The sequence below is a fragment of the Hippichthys cyanospilos genome, chromosome 15 (assembly GCF_059441005.1).
Source record: "Hippichthys cyanospilos isolate Australia breed blue-spotted pipefish chromosome 15, RoL_Hcya_1.0, whole genome shotgun sequence".
In the NCBI taxonomy this organism is placed as follows: Eukaryota; Metazoa; Chordata; class Actinopteri; order Syngnathiformes; family Syngnathidae; genus Hippichthys; species Hippichthys cyanospilos.
In genome coordinates, this window is record NC_142383.1 from 17,901,657 (window position 1) to 17,923,115 (window position 21,459).

The 21,459-nt window shown below is 46.5% G+C and overlaps 3 protein-coding genes across 4 annotated transcripts; 1 reads left to right on the forward strand and 2 right to left on the reverse strand.

Annotated features, from left to right (window-relative positions):
- The first annotated feature begins 93 nt into the window (after positions 1–93).
- Positions 94–3,465, forward strand: LOC148412055 (neuropeptide FF receptor 2-like). Its single transcript, XM_088434582.1, has 4 exons — positions 94–113; positions 266–589; positions 1,494–1,664; positions 1,772–3,465. The coding sequence occupies exons 1-4, from the start codon at positions 94–96 to the stop codon at positions 2,559–2,561; spliced, it is 1,305 nt and encodes a 434-aa protein (XP_088290708.1). The 3' UTR covers positions 2,562–3,465.
- Positions 3,466–3,535: 70 nt separating this feature from the next.
- Positions 3,536–9,016, reverse strand: LOC148412056 (uncharacterized). Of its 2 annotated transcripts, XM_088434619.1 has the most exons (6): positions 8,698–9,003; positions 7,533–7,774; positions 6,824–6,929; positions 6,640–6,741; positions 5,100–5,241; positions 3,536–5,024 (listed from the first exon to the last, which is right to left on the reverse strand). In XM_088434619.1, the coding sequence occupies exons 1-6, from the start codon at positions 8,800–8,802 to the stop codon at positions 4,924–4,926; spliced, it is 798 nt and encodes a 265-aa protein (XP_088290745.1). In that variant the 5' UTR covers positions 8,803–9,003; the 3' UTR covers positions 3,536–4,923. The 2 variants fall into 2 exon arrangements, with proteins under 2 accessions (XP_088290745.1, XP_088290744.1); XM_088434618.1 differs by having other exon boundaries at positions 3,536–5,241; positions 8,698–9,016.
- Positions 9,017–11,536: 2,520 nt separating this feature from the next.
- LOC148412057 (KN motif and ankyrin repeat domain-containing protein 1-like) lies at positions 11,537–21,026 on the reverse strand. The gene is made up of 11 exons (XM_088435495.1): positions 21,010–21,026; positions 18,121–20,279; positions 17,474–17,593; positions 17,024–17,132; positions 15,714–15,887; positions 15,161–15,248; positions 14,704–14,923; positions 13,527–13,669; positions 12,631–12,831; positions 11,987–12,089; positions 11,537–11,899 (listed from the first exon to the last, which is right to left on the reverse strand). Exons 1-10 carry the CDS (start codon positions 21,024–21,026, stop codon positions 11,988–11,990), a joined length of 3,333 nt encoding a protein of 1,110 aa, XP_088291621.1. The 3' UTR covers positions 11,537–11,899; position 11,987.
- Between the last annotated feature and the right edge of the window lie 433 nt (positions 21,027–21,459).

Here is a 21,459-nt window from a genome sequence, read left to right on the forward strand (position 1 = left end):
TGTGTGTGTGTGTGTGCATGCCCCACCTCCTGACACACACACACACACACACGCATGCCTGGCCAGCGTATAAGCGGCGCTTGGCAAGAAGGGATGCTGCAAGTGACTGACAGGTAATGTCCGTTGACGCGATTTTTGCCACGTTCTTGAAATTGATGGGAAAGCAGGTTGCTCATCGGCCGTCTGTTTTGAAAGGAGCGTCACCGTTTGGAAAAAGGAGTTGAAAGGCGCGATTGTAAAAGGCGCGGAATGTGGATGGGCGAAGGCAGGCGAAGAAGATGAAGCAGAACGTCAGCGCGAGCGGGAACTCCTGGAGGGGCGTCCGGCAGGACAACGTGACCTACGTGGACTTCTACCTGCACCGGCCGTGGGTGGCGGCGGCGCTGGCCGCCTCCTACCTGCTGATCTTCCTGCTGTGCATGCTGGGTAACGGCGCGGTGTGCTTCATGGTGCTGCGGCGCCGGAGCATGCGGAGCGTCACCAACTTGTTCATCCTCAACCTGGCCGTCAGCGACTTGCTGGTGGGGATCTTCTGCATGCCCGCCACCCTCGTGGACAACATCATCACAGGTGGCGTGGCCTCCCGCCGCCGGTTTTCCCCCGCACGCAAATGTTCTTTGTATAATCTTGCCCAAGTGACGCATCATCTCACTTCCGTATCTCTTCGTTCTTTACTTTCTCATCCCCCGTTATCTTCTCATTTAGTCCCATCTCGTGTCCTAATTATTAAACGTTATCATCTCGTCTCATCCCTTCATCTCAATTTACTAATTGATTTCATCTTTTTTTGTTTGGTTTACTGATCTCTATTTTCTTGTCATCTTGTTTCTTTTTCTTGTCTCATGCTTTATTTTCTCATCCCACCTTTTTATCTTCATATCCTTTCGTTGTATGTCCTTAACATCTCTTCCTCTCATGTAATTTGATCTCTTCATCCTCATCTCTTCATATTTTATATTCTCATTTCCCCCTTTTGGTTTTTCCTCTCATAAAACGTTCTTACATGAGTGTCATCTTCTTTCTTCTCATCACCTCATGTCCTTATCTCTTCGTCCCCTTAGTTATTTCCCTCATTTCCTTTTGTTTTATTTACTCATCTCTTCATTCACTTATCCCCTCATCATCTCATTTCATTTGCTTATCTCGATTTTCTCATCTCTGCCTTCTTAACTCCTCTTCATCTCATTTCTGCATCTCATCTTATCCTTTACTTTCACATCTCTTCCTTTCATTCTCTTCTAAATCTCATCTCATCTTTTCTCATCGCCTCACCTGTTAATCTCATTTCATTTCCTTATTACATATCCTCATTTTATTTACTCATCTCTTCATTCTCCATCTCCCCGTCATCTCATTTCATTTGCTTATTTCGTCCCCGTCCCCGATATTCTCATCGTTTTCTTTACTCCTCGACATCTCCTTTCTGCATCATCTTCTCCTTTCCGCTTCTCCTCGTTTCCTCATCTCACATCCTCAACACATCTCCAAATCGATCCTCATCTCCTCTCATTTTCTCATCCCACCGACTCGGTTTTCTATCCGTCCTCACTTTGTTTTTTTTTAGGGTGGCCCTTTGGGAACCTGGTGTGCAAACTGAGCGGGACGGTGCAGGGGATCTCGGTTTCTGCGTCGGTCTTCACTCTGGTGGCCATCGCCGTTGACAGGTATTTATTTATTTTAAAGTGACCGTCCCGACCCGCGGGTCCGTTTCAAAAGTCAAAGGGGGCCCTACAAGGAAGGGGGTAAGCCACGCGTCCACTCTGGTGCCCAGGTTCCGTTGCATCGTGTACCCTTTCAAGCAGAAAGTCAGCATGGCCGCTTCCAAGGTCATCATCGCCGTCATCTGGGTCCTGGCGGCGTGCATCTCCTCGCCGTCGGGCGTCATGCTGCGCGTGGCCCAGGAGCCCCGCGTGCGCATCGTCCTCCGGGGCCGCCGGGACAGCCGCCCCTTCTACTGGTGCCGCGAGAACTGGCCCGCTCCGGACTTGCGCAAAGTCTACACCGCCGTTCTCTTCGTCAACATCTACCTGGCCCCGCTCGCCCTCATCGTCGTCATGTACGCCCGCGTCTGCCTGGCGCTCTTCAAAAACGCCACCCCGGGGGCGTCCCTGAGGGGCGGCGGCCCGGGAAGCGCTCGGGAGGCCCGGCGCGCCGTCTCCGGGAAGAAGAAGCGTGTGGTGGCCATGCTCCTGGTGGTGGCGCTGCTCTTCGTCCTGTCCTGGCTGCCGCTGTGGACGCTGATGATGCTGAGCGACTACGCCGACCTGAGCGAGGGCCAGCACCGCGTGGTCAACATCTACCTGTACCCGTTGGCCCACTGGCTGGCCTTCTTCAACAGCAGCGTCAATCCCGTCGTCTACGGGTTCTTCAACGAGAACTTCCGCAGGGGCTTCCGGGCCGCGTTCAAATTCCGGCCGTGCGCCGGCGCCGTCACCGAGCACCGGAGGAGCTCGTCCCTTCGCGCCGCCCCGATCGTCGCGCCCCGCGAGCTCTCGGAGGGCCTCCGGGGACCGCGTCGCGGATCGGGATGTGATCGTGGAGGATCTGGAGAAGGTTTTTAGACCAAAGGCCTTTTCCCGGAACCGGCAGGGAAAAGCGGTCTTTGGCTCACTAGTTGATCTGGATTGGCTGATTAGTCTGAAGTGAATCCACGTGGGTCGCCGGGCAGTGAATTAAGGTGTTTGTTTACGTCGCGATGTTCGGTATTTGCTATCGTTTGTACGCTTGATTCGATATATCGTTTTGCAGTTTGTCTCGATAAATAACAAAATGGCCAAGCGAAGTCTTCCGGTGGCCTGAACGAGAGCAAATCTCCGGAGGATCCGCATAGACGCGAGGCGGGCGTCTTGTGCCCTAATGTGATCCAGTGCAATTACAGGAAGCAAACAGGAACCAGTTCAAGTCCTTTGAGTTTTGTCTTCTCCCGCGGATTAGACAGCGGGAGTCCTTCAGGACTCGCTAATCTGCCATTAGAGCGTCCGCCCGCATTTTTAATGGAAGCAGCTGGAACTTGTTAATGGTTTATTATGTCAATTTCTAGTGCAAAAAGCAGGTTTACTCTTAACCCTAACCCGTCCATTGTAGTGAATGAGTTTACATGTATAAACCGGGAGTCAATCTGGATTTGTCAGTCTGAATCTAATCAGACCCAGCGATCCAGATTTAAATGATTGGGATAGGTAGCTCCCCGGGAAATCTGCAAAGTCATTCTGGATTGGTCACAACTCAATCTGTATCATTTCAACTGTTAATCTGGATCGTCTACAATTGTTTACAGTCAATCCGGATCCAGTCCATTTGGTTTGTTCGCCGGGAAGGGTTCGCTCAATTTCATTTGAATTGGTCACCTGTCAGTAAGGATTGGTACTCCAGTCTATCGAAAATTCTTGATCATCTGTTTTCGTTCTGGATTCGACCGGGATCCAGTCGGTCCGAATCGGGCTCTAATAAATCCAGACGCTAAAGATTGAGAACGGGTCTCTCGGAAATCCAAATTCATTCGTTTCCGACCGGACGCAACCACAAGGGCCCGGAGCGGTTTTTGATAAAATGTATTAACAGTACAGAATGGATACAGTACATGTTTCCAGGGATTGTCTGGACGTCGTCGCCGACAACACGCTTCACATACAATGTGTACAAGATGGTATTTGCTCAGAATTCACATTCAAAGTCCACGGAGAGAAAAACTCCTTCATATAAAAAAATACAACTAAAATAAGATACCACACGCTAATGTTCCCGGGTTCTCAGACTCCTTAGGCGTCGAAATTTTGCCCACAAAAGTATGGAGACGCCCTTCTTTGTCAATCAACCGGTATGTGTCCCGATACTTCTGCAGACATGGCGCTACCGGATCAGTGAAGGCTTTTCATACAAACACGGATTAAAAACAGTCCTTAATTCCTATTTTTGTCCACATATCTGCAGCAGATGGATGGTAAACAACAATTAGAGCGGCGAGCATGAGCGAGGCAACCCGCAGTGAAATTCATCTGGAGATCGATTTGAAGGGGAAATTTTCAGTCCAAAAAACTGAAGCAAAACACTTTTTGTCCTACACGAGTTCAGAACTCATCACGGCGTGACAAACGGGGCCTGAAGGTGTGACCCAACGGCAGTGACTTGTGATCCTTTTTTACTCCTCTAGATGGCGCTCTGGGGTTAAAGATAAGGGCTGGTGCAATAGATCATCGTCGAACTTGCCGTACAACTCGCATTCAACCATCGATAGCGACACGGAAAAGCAAAAGAATGCCATCGCTGAAGATGCGTTCAATGACCACCCACAGTCGGACATTTCACACATCAATAGAAATACAAAATGAATGCACCAAACGGCAATGACTCGTCCGTCGGCACGCGCAATTTTTGACGAAAGAAATGACAAAATTAACACTGTTGTCTTCCAAGCTAGCATTTAGCATTAGCTAAAGTAGTAACACATATCACCAGATTGACTAGCGATTACATTTGTCAGAAATAGTTCCCGGTGAGAATTTATTGCATATTTTAATTTTTAGCGAATGTCGCGTCTTAGTTTTGACAATTTTTTTCCCTAAAATCTAAGAATTAAGGCTACACTCAAATCTTGCTAGCAGCTTCAATGTCGGAAATCGCAAGCATCGAATTCAACTTAGATTCCAAGGCATGTCTGTACCACCAAAAAAAAAAATGGTCGCATTAAAATACAATCTCTTGCAGTAGTCCGTCTTTCAAGGACAGAAATGGTCGCTTCCAACCAAAACGAGACTTGCGTTGTTAAAAAATTCCGGCTAGTATGTTTTTTTTTCTCGTCCCGCAAATGAAATGCGGTGACTTTTCGAGTATGGGAAAGCCCTCAAAAATGGCGTTTCGATGTTTGTTTTTGGGGATCTAATAATAATGAGGAAAAAACAAAACAAAACGAATGGACGGCAGTCTTCATCCTTCGTCCTTGGAGGACTTTTCCTCTGCATTCCGATCTTGGAGCAAAAGCGGTCTCTTCCCCGCGAGATTGCGTCTCTGCACTTCGTTATCCAGACCTTGCAGGAAATGAACGAGAGAAGAAGATGGCGTCAAGGAGATTTGATGGTTTTTGGATTTTACCTTGGCTTTACCTGCTTCCGGGTCTTCGGCGGACCCGCCGTTGTCGCTGTGGGGGGCGGCGGCGACCACCGACTGTTTAGGCTCCTCGTTGGCTACGATTCTTCGCCGGGCGCTCTCGAAAACCGACTTGATGACGATGGAGTCCTCGTAGATCTGCGGAATCGGGATCAAACGCGGTCTGTCCTTTTGGACTCCATCCATACGGAGATAAAAATCCCAAATCCCAAATAAACAATCCCAACTAAACGGCAATAAAGTAAAACAAATCAAAAGCAAAACCAAAATGAACAAAAAGAAAAAAAGAAAACAAAAGGATAGAAAATAAAAGAAAATAAAAACGTGTTTGAAATGTGGTACTATTCCCTCAACCAGCAGGAGGCAGCCATGTACTAAATTTGCCGAATCTGCCAGAAAATAATGAAAACGAAGAGGACACAAGCCGGAAGTTTGTTTACCTTTTGAAGCTAACAGAAAGCACGTCTCTTCCTATGATTTATTCACTTGGAAGCATCAACTGTAAGTGATTTTTACCATACTATGGACATGCAAAATGTGTATTATAATATGAAGTACGTGTGAGTTTAATGGTAGTTTTTTTCTGATCTAAAATGATCGTCGCTAGCGCGCTAATGCTAATCACGATTCCTAGCTCATTCAATTTAATTCAAGTTCAAGCTTTTTGCGATACTTTTTAGATTCTTTGAAGTAGTCGCTGACCACGATACAAAGTAAAAATAACAATGATACTTTTGATTAATGTCTAAAAAAACGACGACAGATCATTTTAAATGACATACAGTATATCCCATTATTGCATTTTACTTCAAGATTACATCCCTTTTTAATTTTTTAGCCTTTGCTGTTGTTGTTGCAAGTACGCAAGAAGTACTAAAGAAGCAAAGGGTTAGTAATTGATTACTGTAGGTACAAAAGTGCTAAAGTAACTGGATAAAGGATTACTTTTGTACTGTACTACCTAAAGTACCTAAAGTTATCAATTACCTAGTACTTAGGCAATTGTTTACCTTTGTGCTTGATTATTTTAGTGGCAGCCGTTTTTAGACCTTTAACCAAAGACTTAAAAACAAACAAAAAAAAAGTATAAATATCTGGTATTCATTGTCTGGACTTTTAAAAATACATAAAAATTGGGATGGAATCAGTTTAGTAATGTAGTTTGCCATCATAAAAGAGACACAAGTACCGATACCAGTTGGGTAGCGACCCGATACCAACACCCAGTACGTATTGGTACGCGCCTACCCGTACCAGCAGCAACTACATACAGTAGTTATATGTAAAGAACGCTTACAAGTTTTTTTTTCCACTACTAGTGGCAATTTTGACCTAATATCACAAAATTAAACTTTCCAAACTAGAACCATGTGCAAAAAAAACATAACAAAAAAACCTTACGAGTAAGACCAAGTGATTCTACTAGTGTTCTGAATTTAGCGAGGGGAAAGAGCGTACGAGTTACATATCAAGAATATGGAATAAATTTGTATTCCGGAACCCAGTTCCAGGTCCAGACAAATCCCGGCGGTTCACCTGAGATCCTTCCAGGTTATACGTCTGAGCGTTGTGACACAGCAGCAAAATGTCCTTCTCCAGGTCTGCCACACTTCTGTATTTGTGGTTGCGTACTCGCTCCTGGAAAAAAAAAATCAAAATAAAAAAAAGGACGTGAAGATGAGAGTAAGTAGGAATGGCTGAGCTGGACAGGGACGCCCACCCGGATCCGCCGGAAGTCCACGGGCTTTCGGATGAGCTCGTAATACTCGGGGGCTTCCTTCCTGGAGGGCAGCTGGACAAAACCTTTGCTGATTTGTCGACCCAAACTGGAAGAGACAAGAAAGTTTTGTGTCACTTGAGAAGGCCTTTGTTAGCATATGGCCATCGTTTCCTATTTCGGAGAAAATAATACTGCACATATTTTTTGTTTGTGCCTTGACAAAAACAGCCTTGAACAAACTGTGTGGTATATATATATCTATCATAATATTTTTAAAAAATATCTATTTTTACAAACTATATATTTAGACAGAAAGTTATTGATGAGAGCTGATCTTGAAGAACAATGATTTCTTTATTTACTTTTTTGACCAATTTTTTGCACTGCTAGTTTTAGTCAATCAATGAATTTGATTTAAAAAAACACGTTTTATTTCCATCCTTTTATTTAAGAAATAGGTCATTTTTCGAATTGACAATTATATATTTTTTTTGTAATTTTTTTCGTTTGTGTGTAAATTCTTAGAAAATCTGAAAAATTGTTGATTATTCTCCAAACATTTAACACATAAACCCGAAAATATTTCCTGTGGAGAATTCTGAACATTTGGACAATTTTATGTCACGGAATCGATGGCCAAAAATTGCAGACGAATTTGTTCACGTCGGCGCCATAAAGGTAAAGCTTGGCAAAAATGCGCTTCCCTCACCCGTCTTTGTAGTTGACCACCATGTCCACCAGCGTGCTGAGTTGCCGGGTGAGCTCGGGCGGATTCGGGGGGAGCTTCTCGGCCGGCGGTCGCCCTCGTTTCCGTTTGACCTTTTCGCCTCCGGCGGCGGCGGCGGCGTCATGCGGCGGCGGCGGCGGCGGCTCCTTGCGGCGCCCTTGCTCGTCTTTGCGCTTCTTCAAGCCGCCGCCGTCCTCGTCCTCCATCTTCCCGCCGGCTTCCGGCTGCGCTTCGGGAAACACGCCCGCTTCAAACTTCGCATTTTGCAAAACTGTTCTTTTTTTCAGTTTTAGACTAAGCTGTAACCCGTATAAATGCGGTCAACAGTTGTTGATTTATTTAGCTTTTTTTCGTTTGTTCATGTTAAAAAGAATACAGCTTTAGGGATACTTCTTCAATTTTTATAGATAATCTCATTCATAATCAGCACATTGAGTGAGGGGGCGTGAAAAGTTTTCTCATTCTTGGGGCGAATCGTCAAAATATAATTGAGAAACACCGAGTTAGTCGACCGATCAGAATTGATAAAAAAAGCACTCCGGAATCCTGATTGGATTCGGTTCACAAAATGAACCGTGAACTGACTGGATTGGAGAAGCCATGCAGAAATAAATTGATCAATGAGATATTTATTCATGAAATGCGCGCCATGTTTTGTTTTTCAATCATCACGCCTCCCCACTAATCGTTTGCGGTCACTTGTCTTTTGTGCGCCGGTTTGGTGCTGTAACCGCTGCATTTTTGTTCTTTTTTTTTTTTTTCCCCTCTACTGCGCCGATGTATTTTGGAGGGCTTTCGGGGACGCCGGCGTGCACGCGTGCCGCAGGAGGGCACGCCGGACGGAATACCGATCGGCGGCTCCTCATCCACACGGATGGTCAAGGACACGCTGAGATGTTGGTAAACAAACTAAAGGCGCCCGAGCTGGCCGTTAGGCGGGGGTGGGGGGAGGGGCGGGTGGGGGGGGGGGGGCGTCTGCGGCATCACCCCGTAGGAATGAAGGCGTAATCCCCCCGGCAGCCGTCCACATTCCCGCCACGGCAAGCCTCGCCTCTTCCCTGACTAATCTGAGCGAGATTACACCCCCCCTTCCTCTCACACGCTCCCTCTCTCGCGCACATCCATGCGGGAACGCCGGGGCATTTACCTGAGCGCGGTCTGCGGGATCCAGCGCGGCGGCGGCGGCGACGGCGGCAGCGGCGGGGGAGAGAATTAGCAAGCCCGCATAGCAGCGAGCCGCTAGTCTCTTCATCAGCTGATCACTCAACGAGAAGTAGAAAGGGGGAGGGAAAAAAGCGCTATGTTTTCATATACAAATGAATGAGGGGGGAGGGGGGGGGGGCGGGGTGGGGGGGCAATGCGGACGCTCCCGTCTGCATGGCTTCCCGACGTCTGCGCCGGGCCCCGAGCGCGTCTCCCTCTCCCTCCGCATGCTTTTAACATCCGGATTCCCTTTCTTCTCCTTGCACCCTCCCTCCCCTAAAAAAAAAAAAAAAAAACTCCGCTTTTGACTTTGCATTCCAGCGGGCCGACACACTCCCCGGCCTCTAAACACCGCAACTCGGATTACAAACCGGGAGGGGGGGGGGGAAGGTGGGAAACGTCGCAGGCAAAGTCGACCCCGGGCGACATCTGGTTGCCGTTAAGATATTAACGCTATTTTTCCAGCGGGGCAAACAAAAAACGAGGGGGGGGGGGGGGCTGTTGCAAAAAGCTTCATGGAAAACACTTCAGCTGGGGTGAGTTTAATTTCGTCTTTGGAGGTTTGGAAAAGAAATGTGTTCAGACATGAACTGGAACAGGAAAGCGTTTCCAAGCCAAAAAGGCACCAAAATAACAAGAACAAGATTGATTATCAAAGTTCTCATAGTCGCGACCAAAAGCCCCTTTCACGCAGAGCGCCTGAAGCCGAATACCACGTTCTGATAATCGTGAAAAATTCAAGGCAAATTTCTCTCAAATTAGCACAGGTCCGATTATCGAGCCCATTCGTGGTTGTGAATAGGATCCCCCCGAACACCATGGCCAAATAAAGGACTAAAATTCACGACTAAAATCAGCAAAGATTATCGATCAAGGATCTCGTAGACGTGACAACTCGTCCCTATTATTTTGCTCATCTGAACCCAGATACTGATAATCGCGATGAATTTTAAACCCGATTTTCTCAGCCGATTCTCCCGATCATCAAGGATTTCATGGATGCGTCTAGGATCCCTGATCATAAGGAGTGGAATAAGAATTCACATATATCCATAATCTCTTTTCCGACCCAAATCATCAAAGATTATCGACAAACGTACCCTTTCGTGCTGTCCAACTCAAGCTCGGTATACACATACAGATAATCAGACTGATTTTCAGACCGATTTCTCTGCTTACCCAAGTCGACGATGGACCGATTATTAGAGATATGACAAGCATGCGGTATTTTTTGGATCGTCTAAAGCCTGGTACACACATACTGATAACCGGGCCGATTATTTTTGCCTGACTTTTCCCTTGACCGATGTCAGCAAAAGCCAGATAATCATAAGTCTCGTACATGTTACAAGTACAATGTTTGGTACAAGCATACAGATCAATTTCGTGCCCAATTTCTCTTCGGGCAAAGCCAGCAAAGGACCGATTTTCAAAGGTCTCATAGTTGTGATAACTAGCCCAGTTTCTGTTGGTCATGAAGTACACACGTACCGATCATCAGGTTTTTTATACCACCTAAAGCTTGCTTTACGCATACTAATAATCAGCCTGATTTTCAGGCTAATTTCTCTCGTTTTGAGCCCGTTTTCTCTCGTCTGAGCAAAGTGTGATAATCAAAGATCTCATGAATGTGACAACTCGCCCCAATTATGTTGGTCTTTTAAAGCCCGGTACACACCTACCAATAATCAGCCTGATTTTTTTTTTTTTTTGCCTGACCACCCTTTGGAAAGTCTTCAGAAGACCCCTGAGCAAAAATCTTGGATTTGTGACAAGTGCACATATTCACAGTGTCCGGTTTGAAATACACATAACGATAATCACGCTGATTTTCGCCCCCTTTTTTTTTCTGTCTTCTGACCAAAGTCGGCTAAGAGTACCTTAGAACCGATTATCAAAAATCAAAAAGACTTTTTCACGCCGTCCGCATAGCTTGGTACACACATAGCGATAACAGGACCGATTAGCAAGGCTCTCATAGATATGACAACTCGCCCCAGTTATGTAGTATTTTGTATTTTCTGTATTTTCTTCCATTGTTTTGCTAACGAGCGACGTAGCCAGTCCCCGCCCACACCGCAGTTACCAATTCGAATATTGATCACAGATTAATCACGGGATTTTTCGCATCGGCTTGATGGTAAATTGAATTCCAGTGTTGTCTCCGGCAAGATGAACGCGCTGAAAGCAGCGTGTGGCTCGCGTGCGTGTTTTCCCGGGAAGCGCACGAAAACCACTGCCTGTTGCCGTGGAAACAGCAAATTGATGGTTGCTGGCGCTTGTATATGATTTGATTTGATTGCACTTGCTGGGAACGCGCTCGCACGCACGCACACACACACACACACACACACACACACACACACACACACACACACACACACACACGCTTTAGGACAAGAACAAAAGCCAGATTTTTACTTGTGTTTATTTCTATTGTGCACGGCGCAAATACATTGAAGAACAAAAAATGTATATATATATATATATATATATATATATATATATATATATATATATATATGTATACAGTATATTGATTTAATTGATGTAAAATTGTCCAAATCCTCTGCATTTCAGTCTGTTTTTGTCTATGTCAGGGGGCGGCCATTTTGCCACTTGCAGGTGCCAGAAAATGACATCACAGTTGCCAACGGACCAGGTGACCAATCACAGTTCAGCTTGGAAAAGAGGTGAACTGTGATGTCATTTTCAGGCACCTGCAAGTGGCAAAATGGCCGCCCCCCTGAGATAACTAAAGACTGGCTGATTTTTTTTTTTTTTTTACTTAATTCATAACAAATAATATTAATCAGAATGCAGTATTTAGACTAGTGGAGCCACATAGCTATTATTATTAATAATGATTTTTCATCAACAAGCTAAGACAATGTAAATAATTGACAATAAAATTGTCAACAAAAATTGTCAATAAACTGATAACACAAATGTTAGTTGCAGCCCTGAAATATACATTTAGCAATGCTCATTAGTGTTACTTACATATACACGTAAGTTTAAAATAAACAAAAACACATGAATATTTTTTGCCTAATGTGAAAAAAAAAAACAGCAGAGCAAATTCCTAGTTGGGTTTCATTCATCTTGTGTCCAGAAATGACTTAGGTCCTTCCACAGTGATGAGCCTGTTTCACACAAACAGGGAGACAGAAACTATTTTTTAAAAATTTATTAACAAAAATAAATTTTAAAAAATCCCCACATGTGCATACCTCACTCAGCATGTACATTGGAGAAATTGGAGTGTGCGTAGAGGAGCAAGGCGATGTCATTGTGCCCCGCCTCCAAGGCGATAGACAAGGCAGTGCTGTTATCCTGGAGACAAAAATAAAAAATGCGCACCCCCCCCCCCAAAAAAAAATGACGTTTATGGCAGAAACACTGCAGGCTCACTAAACTCCGCTCTGCTGCCATCTGCTGGTTTCTCCGTGTAACAACGTGCGCCTTTATTACAGCCTTTTCAATTGTGTCCACTATTGTGTCCATTTTGTCTAGGCGGGAAAAAAGTGAAATGCATCGCAGTCGAACACGAGACATCACTGGAAAGACCAGGATGTCCTCGATTGAGGACATTAGCGTTTAATTGGGTAGAATAAATACATCAAAAGATATAGACCAAAAAACAATGTCCACTACTGTGGACACAAAAGATTGGGCTGACTCTCAAGCGGAGAGGGTGTCCCATATGGGGTCAACCAATCACGCTTTCACGTTTTTCACGCTTATTTTCTCATTTTCAAAGTGATGGAAATCATGATGACTCAAAAAAAGTAATCACATGAAACCGTTCGCTGCCAACGACGGCTACAGACGTCCACATTTTTCCGCAGATTATCTCACGTGTGCGGTAACTCACGCTGTCCGTCAGCGCGGCGTCACACTCGGGCTGGTCCAGCAGCAGCTCGACCATGGCGGCGTGGCCGTGCTCGCTGGCGCACATCAGCGCCGTGGAGCCCTCCTGGTCCTGCGCGTTGACGGCGGCGCCGCGGGCCAGCAGCGCCCGCACCATTTCCATGCGGCCGTGGCTCACCGCCAGCATCAGCGCCGTTTGACCCGCCTGGTTAGCACGGAGCAATGGGAAGCCATTTTCAAATTTCAAATCCATCATTAGACATGTTTGTTGGTGATAACTGCGGAAAACTGAAAAGATTGAACTATGTTGGACTAAATTGCAAAGTGAATTGTTGTTAGCTACCAAGCTAGCTGGTCATCAGCGCCTAGAAATGATCCGGTGAAAAAGATTTCAGCCAGAATTTTCATATTTACTTCATTAAAATTCTACAGTAACTGTACTGTTATCCCTTCCCGTTCCCATGCCTTTGGGTGTAGTCTCACGTAGAGCATCAAACATAATAACAATCAGAGTTTACACTTGAAATTCAATTTATGACATAAGAAATCTAGGTAAGAGTTTTACTACTATCTACTGCAGCTCTTTTCTGCCCTTCCTTCGCATCTACCTAACAGCCTGTGAGAGTTTCATGAGGGAGAAGGGCACTCCTACAAGATAAGTGATTGGCTCCCGGCGCAACCATGGACTATTGAGTGCAGGATTTGTCGTCTACTACAGGCTTCACTCCTAATTGGACTTGTGGGCACCTCTAATATAACCGCAGCTCTCCGTGAAACTGCAGCCAAACGGGCTAACCCTTTTGATGGGATTCTAATAAGGATGAGTTCTATAGAAATTGATTCATAGAATAACCCCCCAAAAGAGAAAAAACGATGAATTAAACGAAAAAAAAGATGGACCTGACTGGCTGTTGCGTTGACGTCCCCCCTATCAAAGAGCTGCTCCACCACGTTCATGTCCTCGGGCCGATCCACCGTGGCGAGCGCGGCCAGCATGATGGGCGTGTACCCCGCTTTGTTTTGCTTGTTAGCGTCGCACACATCTGCAGAAGACAGCCGGTTTGCAACGTGACAAGAATGCCCATACCGAGTGTCAACCGTCTCACCGTACCGAATTAAACGTGAACTGAATACCATTTTGAAGGGGATGCCTGTTTAAAAACACTCAAGAACCAATGTCAAAAAAGACCCTACTACAGACGATACCCATCCTGTTTTGCAAAGGAATCATTTTAAGACAATTTAATTTCCAGTAATATTCTCCAATTAATTTGTCTTTAATTTGAAAAGAAAAACGCTTTTCCTGTGGAAACCTAGGGCAGCGTGGTGGATAAGTGGTTAGCACGCTCGCCTCGCAGTGAAGAGGTCGCGGGTTCGATTGTGGCTCTGACTTTCCTGTGGGGAGTTTGCACATTCTCCCCGTGCCTGGGGATTTACTTCTTGCTGAGTGTGTAAACTCTACTAAACGAAAGAACATTTTCCCAAATGCCCCAAATAACGGCAGAGATGCTAGCTTGTTTACTTGGGACACGGTGACGCATTTGACACCATCACATTTTTACTCATACCCCAATTTGAGAAATGCAGCTTCAGATGACTGACGGTAAATTCCAAGGACGGTGACTGCTTCTTACGTACGACTTACGGACAGACCAAATAAGTCGACTTCTAATTCTTAGCTTTCCTTCCGTCTCTATAATAGAGTCGCATACGGCCTGACCTTAAATTATACGTCTTGCTTTTGGTTTACTGAAGCAACTGCAGGCACTAAATTTGTCCTTCAACACCACTAAGCTAGAAACGATGTCAAAAGTTGATCCCGGTTTCTCGGACGTGCTTGACCCTTGTGAGCTTAACCCTATTTTGTCCGACCCTTTGATCTTTACATAAGACACGTTTCACATCAAAGTGAAAACGTTGAAAGAAGACACTAGGGAGCTGAAATTTCACCCAGATGGCGACAGCATGTCAAATTTCAACTTAAATCGGTCCCTTGGCTAAAATACTGCGAGAAGGGTCAAAATGGTGCGCAAAGGGTTAAATGAGGGGGCGGAGCTATTGAATATGTGGACCGTACCGGCGTCAAGCAGCTTCTGGACCACGCCAAAGTTGGAGTGCGAGACACTGTAGTGCAACGCCGTGTTGCCGTTGCCGTCGGCCATGTTGACCACGTGTCTCAGCAGCGAGGGCGAGACGACGCGGAAACCGGACAGGTAGTCCTCCACGGACTCCGCCGAGGCCGTCTTTGGGCTGGACACGGAGAACCACTCCTGTTGGACTGTCTGAAGGCAGTCACGCTGCGAGGAAGACGTTGCAGCTAAATATCAGTGTTCCCTTGTCCAAAGCTGGCCAGTTGGCGCCGGACGCTGAGAAAATCCGCAAATTTTTCTAAATAAAGAACATTTTCCCAAATATTCACAGTTCATCTGGTTAAAATTGGGCGGGAATTTGGTCAAGAAGTTTTGTGGAGCTTTGATTCTTGAATGTACCGCGACAGTGCAGTTTGAGCATTTTAGCATTTAGCATCTCCTCACCAGCTCCCTGCTGGGTAAGCGCTTGCCGTCACTCAAATGCGTCTTCAAAGCCTGACAGGCGGACATCATCTTCTCACTGAACTTGCACCTGTACACAAAGAGACAGATTACAAATGGACGAATGTTAATGAAACCGTCTTCTATAGTTGTAGGGCAGGAAGTTATAAATGAGAACGACATCCGGCATCTGAGAGTCATTAAAGCATGATAATGCCATCCGGTGTGGGATAAGAAACATGATTGTGAATTATAGCCTAGCTGGCTTTGTTTTCGTGTTACACTTATATTACCGTGTTGTGTTTCAATTGCTGTGTAACTGCAAAACCACAGGCATGGCGTTAACTTTAAGCGTAAGCACTAAATCGGAAAAAAAAAAATGCAGAAGTACACCAGCGCTTGACGAATGACGGACCAGAAAAAAGTCAAATGTCGCCCTCTAGCGGCGATCTTATCACGGTTCGATCAAACCGTCAGAAGGAGTTCAAAGAAAAGATGTTACCCTCTCCGACTTTTGACCCTGAGTGTAACGGGGCTTCAAATGATCAAATCCTACCGCTTGGTGATTTGGGATTTGCCCGAAACTTTGGTTGCCTTGCCGGCGACGACGACGCCTTTGATCCGTCTCGTCGGAGTTGCGTCCACGGCAGTCTCTCGCGTTTTCTTGTTGGGGCCCCGCTCGGCCTCTTCTAGGTTTTCGGCGGCTGACATTTTGGGAGATGGGTTCAACCTTCATCGAATCATCAGAAATGATTGAATCGCAGATAAAGTAATCACACTCTGTACTTAACTCATTCAATCCCAAAGACATGTTTTTATGTTGTTTTTTTATACTAGCTATCCCATGTACTTATTTGGGGCAGAATTTTTCAAGTGTCCCGCCAAAGGTGGAGTCTAAAAATGTCTGGTATGCAATAAATAAGGTACTAAGGTTTGGTACCTAAAGAAATCAATTACTCTAGTACTTTGGTTGCTAAAGTAATTAAAGTAAAGTAAGTACCTAATCAATTACTTACGTACTAAATTACCCCAAGAAATTGAGTACCTTTTTACCTAATCCAATAAATTAATGAGTACTTACTCAGGTATCTAAAGTAACAAATTACTTTAGTGTATAATTGCCTAAATTAATCAATGACATCATTGCTACATTATCTAAAGTAAGTAATCAACACCTTCAGTACTAAGTTACCCAAAGGAATGGAGTACTTTAGTTGCCTAAACCAGTCAATTATATTAGTACTTCCTGAAGTAATCGATACCAAATTACCTGGGGTAATCAATTACTTTAGGGCTTAAATACCTAAATGAATCAATTACATCAGTTCTTTACTATCTAAAGTAATCAATTACTTTAAACGTAATCGCCTAAACTCAATAGTTAGATTAGTGCTTCGCGACCTAGAATAACTGATCACTTTAGTATGCAATTACCTGAAGTAATCGATTCCTTGAGCACTTAAATAGCGAAATCAATCAATTACATCGGTACTTCATTATCGAGAGTAATCGATTACATTGTACTTAATTGCCTAAACTAATCAATTACATTAGTGCTTCATAACTGATTACTTTAGTACGTAATTACCTAAAGTCATCAATTACTTTAGTACTTCGCTTGAAGTAATCAATTACCTTTATTCTTAATTAGCATAAATAATTGATTACCTTGGTACTTCCGTCATCTAATACCCGCTATTTTAGCCGAATCCTTGGGAAAAACGAGAAAAAAAAAAGTACCCGGAATTGAGTCCCATAACAGAAACGTCAAAATATGTCTTTGGGATTGAATGAGTAAATTAGAAGTAGAGCAACTTTGGTAAAAATAAAGACAAAACCAAACCAAAAAAGAATCCAAATCCCTACCCGCTGGCCGCTTTCATGAATCTCATGTTTTTCCTAGTGTTGCTGCAACCTTGCTCGCCATTTTCCTTCTTGGCGGCCTTGCGCCGGACATCCAAAAGACTTGAAGCATCTAGACACAAAAGGGACGCTATCGCAGGGGTTTTTCTTTCCTGCGACGTTTTCGAGCTCAAGGACTTCATTTTGATGTTTTCCTTCCCTTTCTAAATCCCAACCGCGCGCGTTTGCGCTCGCTCCGCTGACCGAGACGTTCAATTTTAGACCCTCCGCCGCAAATTGCCGCGCGGTGAAAAAATGACTTCCAAAACCAGATAGCATTCCAAACATTGCGAGCGTCTCCGAGGCGGCCGCTTCCTCCCAAAGCTAAAAGGGGAACTTGAACCCGGAATGTAAAAGAAAGCGTCCGGCCGCACGGAATACGGCCGCATTCCCCAAGCCTTTACGGTTGTTTACCTCTGGCGGCGGACGAGCTCTGCCGTTCTAACAGCCGTATCATTCTTTTCACCTCGGAATCGTATCCGCCCCGCTGACGGGGGTCGCGGGGGTCGGCCGGCAGGTGGACTTCGCTCTCGTCTGGGCCAGGGAAACCACAACAAAAGCGTTTGCGAGGTCATGAAAACATATTTGACGTTTTGTGGGTTTTGTAAGTTATGAGTACGTTTCAGGATTATTTTCTTAACGTTGTGGGGAGAAGCAGCTCTAGAAAATGGACAAGCGGGCGGAGTCTCGTGAATCTCAAAGTGAAATCTGCTATTTCAAAGGTTTTGTCCCTATTTTGTTCGTTTTTTTTCCACGCTGTTCTCAGTATTTTAGCCAAGGAATGGCAGACTTGGTATTGTGATAACTAATCGTGCCATGCTGAACATGGTGTCAGCATCAGGGTGAAATTTCAGCTCCCTGGTGTCCTCGTTCAAAATTGCCAATGTACATCTTAACTCAAGTGAAGTCATGTGACCCAAGTCCCCAACTCGTAGGGTCCGAAAAGTGTTTTTCATAGGAACATTTAACACAATCGTGACTTCACTGCTTCATTAGAACATTAGGTACTCTTGTAAACCCTCATTCGCGTGTGTACAGTAGTCCCAAAGTAGAAGATCTACCTGAATCCAACGGACCTCCTTGAATCGCAGCTTCGCGTTTCTGCTCCGCGAAATCCTCACTTTGAGGGCCACCGGCCCGCTCGAGCATCGCCGCTAGCGTTTCCATGAGACCGTCCGCCGCCGAATCGCACGGGGGCGATGCCATCCGCCGACCGGATGGTCCGTCGGAAGCGGACAGATCCCGTATCCTCCCCTCGCCGACGCCGACGCTCCTAGTGTTGACCGGGTCGGGTATATGGGACGGTCCAGAGGCCATGTTTTGTGTTTTAAGGCCAACGAGGAAGTTCTCGCGAATGCTAATGAATCCTACGCCAACGTCTCGGGTATTTGCTTTTGGGACATTTGCGTCCAAGGGGCTCGTTCCCACACCGACGGCGTGCGTTTTCAGGACGCACTTGACATCTTTGAGCCCTTTGCCGACCGACGCCGTTCTGGCGGTAGCGGTTTTGGCGGCGTTGGTGTGCTTGTGTTGGCTTCTGAGGACGGTATTGGTGCCGGGGTCGGTGGCGCCGGCGTGTCTCGGGTTTGTGAAACGAGACGGGGCGTTGGGACGTTGGGACGTGGCCTGAGCCGATGCTGCGAGTCCAAAGCCTCTGAGCGGATCTGTCAAGGTGCCTCGAGAGACGGCGTCCTTCGCCTGACGGACGATGACATTGACAGAACAGTCTCCGCACGCCACTGAAACGAGTTCTTTTGTCTCCGGATCCCGCCAGGGTAGTTCCGTGTTGCTTTGGCCGTCGCGTAACTCCACCTCCGCTGAGACCCCTTGAGAATTTGTCTGGATTTGGATCCCCACGCCCCTCTCCCTGGTTTCTGCTCGTTCCCTGACCACCCAGCGGCTCATGGCCAGATCTGGGCCGACGCTGACGTTTTTGGACTCGGGGGCGGGGCCGCACGACGTAGCCGCGTTCTTCACCTGCACGCCATCTCCCGTGCTGGCGTTTTTGAGCTGGATGTGGTTGCCCGCCCCGCGGCTCGCGGTGTCGGGCTTGGCCTCCGTGCCGCAGTTTGCGACGGACGGCGCGGCCAGGGAAGCTTTGTCCGCTCGGTTTCTTGCTCCCGCCGCTTGAAGCTCCAGTTTCAGACGGTTCATCTCGGCCTGGAGAGAGGATTCCTTCAATTCTGCCTCCAACTGAAGAGTTTTCTCCTTCAGAGCAGTGATGACTTGTTGCTGCGCTTGAAGCTCCGCTTCCAATTCCGCACCACGTCTGTGTTGAAACTGCGGTACAATGGAACTTTGTTCTTTGGTGGCTTCTCCGTCAGCTGCATCATCATCCTTCTGGCAACGGCTTCTTCCTCGCCACGTTGGATAGTGTCCAGTCTTGATGGCTCTTTCGAGGGCCAACATCTCTTCTTCTCTGTCGCTGAAATCATAGCGATCCCCTTTTTCTTTGGCCTGCGGTTCTTCCTCGGTACTCCCCTCCGAGTCCTTATTCTGAAACTTGAGTCGAGAGGCCAGTTGTTTCTTTTCTTCCTGAAGGGTGGAGATTTTCACCTTGAGTAAGGGGATGATCTTCACTTGCTCCTCCAGTTCCCTCAGCTTCTGCAGGGCCGCCACCATTTGATCGCGGACGTTCAGCAACTGCGTCGAGCCGACGCTCGAGACCGGGGTGCTTCTCCCGGAACCCTGAGGGCTGGACTGGAGGCAGCCTGTGCTGCCCCTGCTCCCCAGGGAGGAACCCAGAAGTCCATGCATGTCGCCGCTGACGCCCGGAGCCTTTCCGCCGTCGCTGTTGTCGTCGTAAGCCGACAAACCGGAGAAGCGAGAGAGAGAACCAGGGGAGCTCACTCCTCCGAAGCTGGCCAGTCGGCGCCGGACGCCGAGGGAGTGGCTCGTAGACTCCTGCTCGAGGTCCAGGTGTTGCCCGGCGACGGTCTGCTCCGACAAGGGGTTCTGTTTTTGCAAAGAGGCGGCCCTCGAAGCGGGCGGGGACTTGAATTCGCCGCTTCGATCGTCGTTTCTGGACGCGTGCCTGTCGACGGTGGATCCGTGCGGCGGAGGAAGAGGAGGTCGACCCAGGAGCCTCGTGTCCTCGCCGCCGGAAGACGACAGGGACTCGGACGAATGCCACTGGCCGGATGAAGTGTTTTGCGTTTTTTCCTCATTGCCGACGGCCGCTCGAGGCCTTCTCTTAAGGCTTAGGCGCTTAATCTTGAGGCTGTTTCAAAAGACTCTGGGAAAAGTCCCGTTGATGACCTTGGTGCTCCGGGTAGTCCAGAAAACCCGAAGCGGAGATTCTACATGTTACGAACGCTAACCTTCTGCGACCTCAAGCCTTCCCTGGCTTCTCCTCGCCCTCTCTGCTCCAAATGTTCTTTTCATCATAGAACATCGTATCGCTAAAGCCGTCCCACACAAAGAGGAGGGACATCAAGCCGAGAGGAGCTCAGCCATCCTTTTTTTGCAGCGGGAACTATCCCCAAAATGTCATGCCGCGCTCCGCGAACCGGACTCACACTATAATTACCGCTCAAGTTTCCCTCTAAATGCCAGCTGCCGCTCTTGGCTCCTGTCTCTTGTCTCTTCACCACAGACTACTTTTACAAACTTTACACGAGTCCTTTCTGAACCGTTAACTTCATAAAAAAAAATAAAAATACGAGCACTTGATTTGAAGACATAAAAGCCAGCCAAAGAAACAATCATGGCCACCTGAAAGGCTGCTGAATACCAAGCCGCTTTGCGCCATGAGGACGTCTCATCCTCTCGACATCCACAAAGAGCGATGCATCACAATGCAAGGGAGCTTGGCGCTCATCTCGATTGATCAGCATTGTGCGCTACGAGAGCGTCTCACTTTCAACCTCTGCGCCTCTTTCAGCAGGTGAATGCGGCCTAGCGCGCGACGCTTACATCAAGGAAAGGCAATACCGTCTTTGACTCGGCACTTGCCGGCGTTGCGCATAACTGCGGTACTTGAGGACATTTTCAGGCATCTGCTCGCTTAAATATGAGTTTTGCCGACGCCGTTTGACTTTTTCCTCACTCCTGTTTCTATTCCTCAGCCAAAATAGTTTGTTATAAATATTATCAGCCTATCAACGTCAAAATAAAAGAGCGGTAAAGGCAAAACAGCAGTGACATGGGGAATTTTAAAGGGGAAGTTATAAAAATACCCTTAAACACACCATTTTAAAAGATACTCTTTCTCATCTGAAAAATTACATAGATGCAAGTTGCTTTTTTTTCCAGATATAAATATATACTGTACTGTATATATATTTTTAGAGGCTAATTCTTTATTTTAAACACGTGCTTCGGTCACTGTTTTCTGATTCTTGATGTGGTCTGACGAGTTTTATAATCATTAAAATTAACATAAAAGATAGACAACTGTA